Here is a 12,703-nt window from a genome sequence, read left to right as displayed (position 1 = left end):
GACAGGAAGGGACAGGAAAGCTGGTAACAGGGAACCCAAGGTCGAAAAAGGGAGAGCATTGACATGTCATGGGGTTGGCAACCAGTGTCACGAAACAATATGTGTATTGTTTAATGAGAGACTCATTTACTGTGTAAACCTTCATCTAAAGTACAAAAAAAAAAACCTCTTTTGCATGATATGTAAAACCTTTCCCAGTCTGTTTTCAACTCTACCTATCTCTTTTCATCCAATTCTGTATCTCTATTCATTCTGCTCAATATTATGCATTGGCAACACTAAACTTTAGTAAATACTCATGTTTTGTTTTGCTCATGCCTTCTGTGTCATCTTAATCTTATTTTACAAAATGATGTAAAACTCATAAAATTTAACTGTGATCCGAAAGAAAGTTCTGCTTTCATTACAGTCACTAGGAACTCTTAATGACTGAAAGTATTTTTTTTCTTACAGATACATCAGGTTTTCATACATTTTGAATATTCAGCAATATCTGAAGTCTTCTTGATATATTTACATTTTCAAGATTATATTCAAGATGGGGGGGGTGAGGGGGTGGATATGAACTTAAACCAGCAAGTTATTTTTCCTTTCACAGTCAAAACTAATTTATGAAGCTGTTCATTTTCTTCCATGTTAGAGCGTATCCATATGCACTTCCCTCTCTCTTTTTTTTTTTTTCTTCAGGTTGCAGAGATAGCCGAAGAATTAGCTACTCTTCCTAAAAGAGCTCAGCTAGCTGCTGCATTTATTACGTACCTTTCTGCTGCTCCTGAGGACCTGAGAAAAACCTGTTTGGAAGAATGGACTAAATCAGCTGGCCTTGAAAGTTTGTACTTATTCATCAATTTGAAATTTTAGTATAGTAAAAACATACATTTTTATCTTTAGATTCCTTTTTAATGAGGAAATTTTTCCATTAGTTAAAGGCTACTGTAGCTACTTTAGATTTACCCAAATTCTGGTGATTGTTTTAATATAATGATTTCTCTTATCTCTAAAATAACTCTGTGACACTAACACTAATGAATTATTTTTGGTCTTACATGAATACAGCTAAACTTTTTATTAGCTTACTTTTATAATAATTTCATATCATATGATCAGATTTAGGAATCCCAAGGTTCCTTAGGATATTAGTTGTGATCTGGAACATTCACTCAATAGAGCTGCAATTTTCTTTTTTAAACTTTACTTTCATTGGCTTCTGGTGCTTAATGTGTATATCAAGGATGATCAGAAGGCTTTGATTTCAATATATTTCACATAGTTTTTTTCTTTTTCCTTCATAAAGTACAAGATAATTGTAGTGAAATATTACTGGTAATTTTTAACTTTTCAGAATTTGATCTGAGGAGATTTCTTTGTACGGAAAGTGAGCAGTTAATTTGGAAAAGTGAAGGCCTACCATCAGATGACCTTTCCATAGAAAATGCTCTTGTTATCTTACAGGTAATTTATCTTAATTTTTTCATTAGAGATTTTTTTTTTCTTTTGAAGCTTACTGAAGGAATTTGGCTTCTTTTCCAAATTCTTAGGCATTCGTGTTTTTTTTTTTCCATAGTTACATAAAAGGAAAGTCTTTTGCAAATGAAAATTCTCTTATGATTCAGTTAGTGAACCTATAATTTTACCTCAGTATAAAAGTGTAAATAAAAGTCGCTTTATTTTCATGATAGCAAAATATTCTTATATGTTAGGGGTAGTATAGTTAGGGAGGAAACCTTGGTGGCATAGTGGTTAAGAGCTATGGCTGGTAACCAAAAGGTGGGCAGTTTGAATCCACCAGGTACTCCTTGGAAACCGTATGGGGCAGTTCTACTCTGTCCTGTAAGGTCACTATGAGTCAGAATTGATTTGATGGTAACGGGTTTGGTTTTTGATTTTATATTTAAGGAGCCTTGGTGGCACAGTGGTTAGGAGCTTGACTGCTAACAGCAAGGCTGACAGTTCAAACCCACCAGCTGCTCTGTGGGAGAAAGATGTGGCAGTCTGCTTCCATAAAAATTACAGCCTTGGGAACCCTATGGGGCAGTTCTACTATGTCCTATAGAGTCACTGTGAGTAGGAATCAACTCAATGGCAACAGATTTGGTTTTTTGGTTTATAGTTGTATATATAAGAAGCCCTGGTGGTGCAGGTGGTAAGCACTAAGGCTGCTAACCAATAGGCCTAGGGTTCGAACCCTCTAGCTACACCTCAGGAAAAGATCTGGCATTCTGTTCCTGTAAAGATTACAGCCATGGAAACCCTATGGGGCAGTTCTACCCTGTCCTGTAGGGTCTCCGTGAGTTGGAATCAACTCAATGACAATGGTTTGTATAGTTCCTTCATCCAGAGTATATGACACCAAAGTTTGTAAATCTTTTTTTAGATGTTTATAAGTAAGTCATTATTAATTATATGTTTTTATTCTGTTTGCAAAACAAAACTATATAAACTGAAGATGAAATAAGTTTAAGTCAGAGATGACCATTTGCATATTTTGGAAAGTTGTTCTTCACATACTGCATGTTTTCCAAATCTCATGATTTAAAGTTGAAAATATTAGTAATCTTATTGGCAATGAATGTGAAAACTAAATTCAAAGCTATGTATACAATGAATCATTTTTTTGAATAAAGTTTGATTTTTTACCATTAATTCTTGTTGCTCTTTCTCATATGGAACTAGGAGGATAATTTTTCCCCTTTGATATTATGATTTTTTTCTGTTCTTCTATTTCAATAGCTCATACTCCATAGCACAAGCGTCTTTTTCCCTCCTTGCAAACCCTCTGTCTGCGCACATGCGCTTCCCTTATTCCATAGTCTCAAAGAAAGCATGAACACTAAATGTTTCTCTTTATGTAGCTTAAGTCATATTATTATAAGATTCATATTTTGGGCCTTGTTCATTCTTGCATAATTTGGTCTTTTTGATTAGACCTGTTAATCAGCTGGCTGTCCTTTGGCTCATGATGATGGTATCTTACCACCAGAAAAGTCTCTGACTGCAGATTGAAGTTTCACCTTCTTTAAAGTTGATTTAGTCTATTCTTTATTTTTTTTAAATATTCTTCATTATCATTTTTCACAGTAGAATTACAAATCTGGAACTCTAAATGTATATTTAAATAAGTCAGTTGCATTATAGCAAATGATACTCTTTTTGATCATATTTGTTATTCCTTCTCTAAGGTTATGTAATTAGCTTGTCTTCCTGTTTTAATAATCTAAGAAAATAATTTTCCTTTTACTCTTAAAAGTGTCCTGAGTTGGACAATAAATTGTGATCCTTTTAATATTAGGGGACTCAGTAGATAATGGACAATGTAAGGGTTTTAAAGAAACCGTGCAGAAGGTGTGAGTAAAAGCTGATGGAAAAGATGATTACTTTAAACTTCATAGGCTTTAGAAATTTTTATTGTGGAGCCATCTATTGGGTATTTGATTTTTTTAATTGCTTATGGGCACTTCAGTGTCAAATTGGTTTTCTTTCAACCACTCAGAATTTCAGAGTTTTTTTTTTCCTTCCTGCAATTTTTTCTTCCTGTAATGAGGAATCCTTCAGTATTTTAACTCAAGTCCTGAATTTTTTGTTCAGTTCTTTTAGCTTGAGAAATGCCGAGCGTGTTCTTCCCTTTTGGTTTTCTATCTCTAGGTCTACGCACATGTCATCATAATAGTTTACTTTGTCTTCTTGAGCTGCCCTTTGAAATCTTCTGTTCAGCTCTCTTACTTCATCATTTTTCCTTTTGCTTTAGCTACTCGACGTTCAAAAGAAAGTGTCAGAGTCTCTTCTGACATCCATTTTGGTCTTTCTTTCTTTCCTGTTTTTCTAATGACCTCTTACTTTCTTCATTATGATGTCCTTCCACAACTCGTCTGGCCTTCAGTCATTAGTGTTCTACGTGTCAAATCTGTTCTTGAAATGGTCTCTAAATTCAGGTGGGATATACTCGAGGTCATACTTTGGCTCTCGTGGACTTGTTCTAATTTTCTTTGGTTTCACCTTGAACTTGCATATGAGTAATTGATAGTCGGATTTGCAGGCAGCCGCTGGCCTTGTTCTGACTGATGATATTGAGCTTTTGCATCGTCTCTTTCCACAGATGTAATCAATTTGATTCCTGTGTATTCCATCTGGTGAAGTCCATGTGTATAGTCACTATGTATGTTGGTGAAAAAAGGTGTTTGCAATGAGGAAGTCATTGGTCTTGCAAAATTCAATCATGCGATTTCCTGCATCATTTCTTTCACCAAGACCACATTTTCTAACTACCAGTCCTTCTTCTCTGTTTCCAACTTTTTCATTCCAATCTCCAGTAATTATCAACGCATCCCGATGGCATGTTCAGTCAATTTCAGACTCTACAAATTGGTAAAAGTCTTCAATTTCTTCATCTTTGGCCTTAGTAGTTGCTGTGTAAATATGAATAATAGTCATATTCACGGATCTTCCGTGTAAGTGTATGGATATTATCCTATCACTGACAGTGTTGTACTTCAGGATAGATCTCAAAATGTTCTTTTTGACAATAAATGCAATTCCATTTCTCTTCAAGTTCTTCGCGGCGTAGTAGACCATATGACTATCTGATTCAAAATGACCAGTATCAGTCCACTTCAGCTTACCGATGCCTTGGATATCGATCTTTATGCGTTCCATTTTATTTATGATGATTTCCAATTTTCTTAGATTTATACTTCGTACGTTCCAGGTTCTGATTGTTAATGGGTGTTCTATAGGGAAAGTATTAAATGATGTAGGAAGCATCAAAAGAAGGTGGAAGGAATATACAGAGTCACTGTACCCAAAAGAATTCAGACATTTCAAGAGGTAACATGTGATCAAGAACCGATGGTACTGAAAGAAGTCCAATCTGCACTGAAGGCATTGGCAAAAAACAAGCCTTTGGGAATTGGCAGAATACCAGTTGAGATATTTCAACAAATGGATGCAGCACTGGAAGTGCTTACTCATTTACGCCAAGAAATTTGGAAGACAGCTACCTGGCCAACACACTAGAAGAGATCCATATTTATGCCTATTCCCAAGAAAGGTGATCCAACTGAATGTGGCAATTATCGAACAGTATTATTAATTATTATTTCACATGCAAGCAAAATTTTGCTGAAGATCATTCAAAAGCAGCTGCAGCAGTAGATTGACAGGGAACTGCCAGAATTTCAAGCCAAATTTAGAAGAGGTCATGGAACCAAGGATATCACTGCTGATGTCAGGTGGATCCTGGCTGAAAGCAGAGAATACCGGAAAGATGTTTACCTGTGTTTTATTGACTATACTAAGGCATTCTACTGTGTGGATCATAACAAATGATGGAGAACATGGTGGAGAATGGGAATTCTGGAACACGTAATTTTACTCATGTGGCATCTGTACATGGTTCAAGAGGCAGTCGTTTGAACAGAACAGGGAGATACTGCATGGTTTAAAGTCAGGAAAGGTGTGCATCAGGGTTGTATCCTTTCACCATACTGTATGCTGAGCAAATAATCCGAGAAGCTGTACTATATGAAGAAGAATGGGGCATCAGGATTGGTGGAAGACCCATTAACAACCTGCGTTATGCAGGTGACACAACCTTGCTTGCTGGAAGTAAAGAGGACTTGAAGCACTTACTGATGAAGGTGAAAGACCACAGCCTTCAGTATGGATTACACCTTAACATAAAGAAAACAAAAATCCTAACAACTGGACCAATAAGCAACATCATGATAAACAGAGAAAAGATTGAGGTCATCAAGGATTTCGTTTTACTTGGATCTATAGTCAACACCCATGGAAGAAGCAGTCAGGAAATCAAAAGATGCATTGTTTTGGGCAACTTGGTTGCAAAAGACCTCTTTAAAGTGTGGAAAAGCAAAGATGTCACCTTGAGGACTAAGGTGTGCTTGACCCAAGTCCTGGTGTTTTCAGTCACCTCATATGCATGTGAAAGCTGGACAATCAGTAAGGAAGACTGAGGAAGAATTGATGCCTTGGAATTGTAGTGTTGGTGAAGACTATCGAATATGCCATGGACTGCCAAAAGAATGAACAAGACTGTCTTGGAAGAAGTGCGTGCAGCCAGAATGCTCCTTAGAAGCAAGAATGGCGAGACTATGTCTCACATACTTTGGACATATTATAAAGAGGGATCAGTCCCTGGAGAATGCCATCATGCTTGGTAAAATAGAGGGTCAGCAAATAAGACGAAGCCCCTCAGTGAGGTGGATTGACATGGTGACTGCAACAGTGGGCTCAAGCATAGCAACAATTGTGAGGATGGCCCAGGACTGGGCAGTATTTCGTTTTGTTGTGCATAGGGTTGCTGTGACTCGGAACCAAGTGGACGGCACCTAACAACAACAATAATGAGGAAATGTGAACTAATTTGATATTGTTGTTATTGTTTGGTGCTGTCGAGTCAGTTCAGACTCATAGTGACCCTAAAGCATAGGGTAGAACTGCCCCATAGTGTTTCCAAGGAGTCTCTGGTGGATTTGAACTTCTGACCTTTTGGTTAGCAGCTGAGCTCTTAGCCACTGTGCCACCAGGGCTCTGTGATTTGATAGTCTAAAGCATATTAGATTGGTATATCATGTAGGAGAAAATTCTCCAAGTAAATAACAGCAAAAACAATAATAGTAGTTAGTGCTTATGTAGTACTTACTATGTTGTGCATATATTACTATTTATGCACAACACTTATTTAGTTCTTAGCATTGACCTTATCTGATAGGTATATGTGTTATACCTTCTATAGATGGAGAAGTTGAGGCACAGAAGGGTTAAGTCACTTGCCCAAGTTCATAAAACTGTCAAGTGTTAGAGCCAAGATACAAATGTAGGAAGTCTTGCTTCAGTCTGTGCTCTAAAATTGCGTTCTAGATGTGTGTGTGTGTGTTTGTTTGTCCCCATGCATTTATCTATGTCTATGTCTATTTAATCTTACTTATTTTGCATTACTCTCTTTACTATAATTCTCCTTAACTAACCAAGAAATAGGCTTTAGTTTATTTATAAAATGTTACTGCTCTTATCTGCTCTTATGTCAGTCTCCTAAAAGGATTCTGAGTGGTTAACCCTGGGTCACCTGCCTGTCTTCTTGGTGCAGGGCTAGGTGATTCATAGTTCTATCAGAAATACATTGAGTGGGGTATGCCTGGCATGCAGGACAGCCCACTGTCATCTTTTCTTTTCCGTTCTTACTCCCTTATAACCTGCACTTCTCTTTTATTTCCTACCACTGGGTATGGCACAGTCTTGGTCTAGTAACGAAAGCTGCAAATCTATAAGTTATTCTCATGATGCCCTCTTTAATTTTGATGCAATGGGTTATTTACCAACTCTTGTCAAATTTATTTGCCAAATTTCTCATGAGTTCATCCTGTTCTAACCATCTTCAATGCAGTGACTTCATCTAGGCCATCATCATTTTATACCTGGATAAATACATTATTCTACTAGCTTGTCCCTTGCACCTAGTACCATTTCCTTTACTATGGTTGGAGTGATCTTTCTAAAATACTAACCTGATCATGATGTTGCTGGGTGGAAACCCCAGGTTCTGCTTGGTGTGACTTGTTACAGCCAATAAACAAGAGTCTGAGGTGGGAGAGAAGAAAAGCACCTTCATTTCATTGCATAAGGAAAGGAGCAATCAGGGCTGCTGCCTCCAAGACTGCTTGCAGGCAGCTTGGGGAGGTGGGGTTTTACAGAGAGCAGACAGGAAATGCAAATTTATCATGAATATTCAGGATTGACTTTCATGCAGATGCTCAGGGCTTGGGGATGACTATGCATTTTCTTTAGACAAGGGTTCAATTTTCCAGGATAGAGGAAGAAGTTGGTTTTTCTTTCATTAGCCTGTTAAATCTCCAGCCAGAGGTGGGGTGCTTATATGTATTTGTCACTTAATGAGTTAATAAAAATGAGTTGTATATGTATTTGTCACTTAATGAGTTAACAGGTCACTTTAAATGCCAAGATGATGTAGAACACCTGCTAAAGCTCATTGAGGCCCGCTATGTCTGTTCTATGGTTACCTTGTCAAGGACAATTTCAGAAGAATGTGCAGCTTATTCTGCTTGGGGTAGTAGGATAAGGCAGAGCAGGAGTCACTTAAAAGGCTGGGCTCTGAGACTGTCTGCCTCAGTGATTATTACTTGTAGTAATATATTTCAGTTACTTCCCATAGCCTACAGGATAAAAATTATATTATTCTTAAACATGACATAGTACTTCATGATCTGACTCCCGCTTACTTCTACCATTTTATGTGCATCATCTTTGCCCACACTTTTTACTCCAAATTTGCTAAACTACTGGTAGTTTCCCAGATACTCCAGACTGTTTTGTTCTCTCTCCATCATGCTGTTGCCTTTGCCTGAAATACTTTTTCCACTTCTTAGTCTGGTTCATCTTTCCTGACTTAGTTTGACTGGAATTGCTTTTTAGCTTTCCTCAACTCCACCTGTGATCCTCCCCTAGCAGCTTGTGTGCTCCTTGATTATAGAATTATCATTTTTGTTTCACTGGACATAAAATCGATGAGGATAAGGGAATGAGTCTTAATTTCTGTATCCCTTGCACTGTGCCTTACCTGCGTAGTTATCCAACATATGATAGATGAATGAATGAATCAATGGGAACTCAAAATTTTTGAATCCTTAATAGTTTAATAGTTAAATGTAGAATTTAACCACATTTAATCATGGAGCACAAAGATGACAAGTTCCTCAGAGATCTTGTCCAGATTTCTCTGGAGAAGAATAAATAAGATAAACACAAACTTGTAAGTACTCTTTGAAATTCTTAAGCATATTTTCTGTGCTGAAAACATGATGTTTTGAAACATTTTCTTTTTTTTCTTTTTAACTGCATCAGATCATTGGTTTGAAATCATGGGTAAGAACTTTAAAAAAAATTTTAAATAGTTATTTTTGTGATTAGGCAAAAGCTAGCAGATTTGCAAAATGATTGTTATTGAATGCTAGCATAAAATTAGACTGAAAACCTAGATGTAGTACCATGGTAACACTTAAGAGGCTGTTTACAAACCATGTCATTCTGCTTTTGAGGGAAGGAACAGTACATTAACATGATGGAGCAGTCAATGAAGTCTCCAGAAACAGAGGCTGGGTGAAGATCATTCGGTGGCGTAACAGGGGAAGCGTCGTTGGAGCATTCTACCCTGGATACAGACAAAATGGGGTGCATTGTCTGTACAGAATTTTAAAACAATTATGAAGCTGAATTAAAACAACTCAGCTTTTTATTATCTCCATGTGCTGGCAATTCTAAACAATGTCAGTGATAAAATACTGTTTGTGCCTGGGGTAAATGGTCCCTACTGTTTCCCTCCCCCTTGGTATGCCACTGAGATAATGTATATGTTTTGTATTAGATAAACTCCAATTCTAAGTCTTCACTCCACTCTGATTTTCATGTGTCACCTTATCCCTTATCCGGTAGCATACAATTGCATTAAATTTTCCAAATAATGATAAAAATTTAAGAAAAGTTAGATCAGTTATTGTTGCTGTTTAAATCTGATTTACTAGGCAGCAATGATGATTAGATAACTTTTAAATTTATCATGTATATGTTTACACCCACACACATGCAGAATCTACCTTTTTTCATCTGGTGTTTTTATGTGGTATTGTGTGTATAGGACATTTTCTGCGGTTTCTAACTTTTTATCTGCTTTGGAGTTTAATTAGTGCAGAACATTCTGTATTGAATTTTAGTTCCTTACTTTAATTAAGAAGAATTATTCTGTCTTAAAATATAAACTATTATATTGGTAATTATTTCAGCAATCTTTTTTATAATTAGTCTGTACTTGTCTTGTGAGGCCTCAATGCTTTATTCAGTCAAAACAGGTAAAGTTAGGAATTACTTGACTGTGTATTTTAAAAGCCAAAAAAAAAGAGGTACGTCATCAGTATGGAACTGGTGTTCTTGCTTAGTGTATCGTTAATATACATTTCCTGTGTCATTGTGTGGTAAACAGGATTATACTCATTTTAATGTGGTTGAATTTAATTACCTAATTTTAATTCCTGGTCACTGTAAAATTTATTAGTGTGCCTTCTGGCTCTTGTGTTCTCCAAAGCCTGAGAGAAAAACTCATTCAGAAATTGATCACTAATTTTTAGAAAATTATTTCCTGTTTAGTGAATATAATCTTTTTAAAAGCGTTCTTTTCCTTTTTTTTTTTTTTTTTTTTAATTAAAGAGTCGAGTATGCCCGTTTCTTATAGACCCTTCTTCCCAAGCTACCGAATGGTTAAAGACACATTTGAAAGACTCACGTTTGGAAGTTATTAATCAGCAGGTATGTAATTTAAATATATAATATATATATATATATAATTTAAATATCAACTGCAAATGACATAGTGAAAAGAACTCTGGGTTTGTAATCAGAAAACATTGATTCAAGAGTGAGCTGTGTAATTTACCTGGTGTGAGACCTGGAGAAGGAAATTTAACTCTCTTAGTTTCAGTTTTCTAATTTGTAAAAAAGGAATAATTTTTTTTTTTTTTTTGGTGTTTTTTTTCTGCACTAGGCATTGATCTAAGCCCTGGGAATTTAATAATGAATAAAGTAGTCACAGTTCCTACCCTCGTGGAAATGAGAGTCTATTATATTAGATAGACAACTAAATACACTTTTATACTAAAGTGTGATTAATGGCACGAGTATGGGATGTTAGAGAAAAATAAGGATGTAAGTAAATGTAGCTCAGGAAGTATGGAGCCCTGGTGGCGCAGTGGTTAAGAGCTACAGCTAACTTAGCCTGGAGAATCAGGAAAACCTCTGGCCTTTTAGCATATTTACAGTTTGAATCCACCAGCCACTCCTTGGCAACCCTATTGGGCAGTTCTGTTCTGCCCTATAGGGTCGCTATGAGTCAGAATAGATTTGATGGCAATGGGTTTGGTTTTTTTTTTTTGGTTTGTTGTTTGTCTTAGTTCCTTTTCTATTTTCCTCTTCCTATAGTTTTTTTTTTTTTTGGGTTATAGCTCTTCCACAAGCATCTTTGATGTGTCCTAAAAAGTGACATGTTGGTCAGTGAAATGTAATCATAATCTTTTTGGTAGTGACTTCTCTCTGTCATATTTAACTTGGTAAGGAAATGGTTTTTGGTCAGGATTTCTTTAGAGGGAGTGTATGATTAATTTTCATAGATGTTCTTCAGGTGTTTGAAAAATTACCTCTTTAAAACTTTCCTCACTTGTTAAATGGGAGTATTATTATTGACCTAATTTGTTTGTGGTATGAGTAATTGCAAATTACATATACATAAATTACTTTAATATTACACAGCACTTGCATTAGGAGCTCTTCATAATTATTACTCCAAATTAAAAAAAAATTAACCTTGATTAGAGGGCTGGGATGATATTTAAAACTGCTCTTTCCCTAGCCAGGCAATCTCAAAATTCCTGCATGGTTATATGTTTAAAGGTTCTTTTCATGGTGATTGAATCCATCAAGAAAAGTTAACTAGAATTCATCTTGCCTTTTTTCTCCCCATCCAATGTTTGATATTGGTCATAATCAAAGAAGCTCCTAATAACACTATAAGTAACTTATTGCATATAGAATTTGAAAATTTGTGTCAGTATTAATTTGAAATTACAGTAGAAAATTAGAGGAAGCCTTGTATATTGTTAATGTAAATGTGTACTTAAATTATGAAATGTATTTGATAATTTTTTTAACCAAAATTGTTCCTCCCAAAGTATATATAACTACGAAAGCAATCACAAATAATTTAAATTATTAACATTCATATTAAATTTTTAAATATTCATATTAGGCATGTTAATATCTTTATTATCTGTAAGGACTATTGTAAATATTGAGATAATAAATGAATTAATTTGTATTCCCTTTTATTCTTTTAGGATAATAACTTTATCACAGCTCTTGAATTGGCAGTACGTTTTGGGAAAACCCTTATCATACAAGAGATGGATGGTGTAGAACCTGTTCTTTATCCATTGTTGAGAAGAGATCTTATTGCTCAAGGTGAATATTTGACACTTTCCAGAGAGTAATTATTTTTAAATTTTCTGAAATAATTAACTTCATAACCAACTTTGACTTTTTTCCTTTTGCTGTTGAATCTAAGGAAATGGAAACTTCTCTAGGGGATAATGGTAATAACAGGAAAACAGATGCTTACAAAGTGCCATCAGTCAAAAAGAGGCACTGTGGTGGGGTAGTCACTCTCACTGAATATATCCAACTAATATATCAATGCATCCAAGCACCCCAAATGTCCATATCTATTATACATGTTGACAAAAGAAAACATCAACGACAAAAAAGCCAGATCCAAGTTTAAATCCAAAGATAATTGTCATGTAAGTTGGAACTTGCCCTGGGACTTGCCCTGGAAAGAACAGGGGACCAGACCCCTTGACTCTAATCATTCTGTTCCTATGCTCTTCTAAAATACAGTACAGATTTTAAAAAGGAAAAACAAAAAAGTAGTCGAATTTAACTCCATTGCAGGTTAACTCCAATGAAAGTTAAGACTTTTATACAGTTAAGACTGATGAACGTTATAGTTGAACATCTGGTATTTTCTAAGAGTAGGTTGTGGGAGCTTATATGGAGGTGTCTCTTTTTAGAAAAGAAAACATTTATTTTTATATATTTTTAAATGTATCAGAATAATACATGCACGGGTTAT

The 12,703-nt window shown here is 35.6% G+C and overlaps 1 protein-coding gene across 6 annotated transcripts in view; it reads left to right on the top strand.

Annotated features, from left to right (window-relative positions):
- Positions 1 to 12,703, top strand: part of DYNC2H1 (dynein cytoplasmic 2 heavy chain 1) — a 412,907-nt gene that overhangs the window by 125,963 nt on the left and 274,241 nt on the right. For all 6 annotated transcript variants that reach the window (XM_049889447.1, XM_049889448.1, XM_049889446.1 and 3 more), the window contains exons 62-65: positions 688 to 829; positions 1,343 to 1,452; positions 10,231 to 10,329; positions 11,910 to 12,033. In XM_049889447.1, coding sequence (XP_049745404.1) covers positions 688 to 829; positions 1,343 to 1,452; positions 10,231 to 10,329; positions 11,910 to 12,033 — 475 coding nt within the window. The remainder of the gene's footprint in view (positions 1 to 687; positions 830 to 1,342; positions 1,453 to 10,230; positions 10,330 to 11,909; positions 12,034 to 12,703) is intronic.

The sequence above is a fragment of the Elephas maximus genome, chromosome 7, assembly GCF_024166365.1.
Source record: "Elephas maximus indicus isolate mEleMax1 chromosome 7, mEleMax1 primary haplotype, whole genome shotgun sequence".
NCBI classification, from domain to species: domain Eukaryota; kingdom Metazoa; phylum Chordata; class Mammalia; order Proboscidea; family Elephantidae; genus Elephas; species Elephas maximus.
The sequence above is the reverse complement of the archived record's forward strand: the minus strand, read 5'-3'. Positions and strand labels throughout refer to the sequence as shown.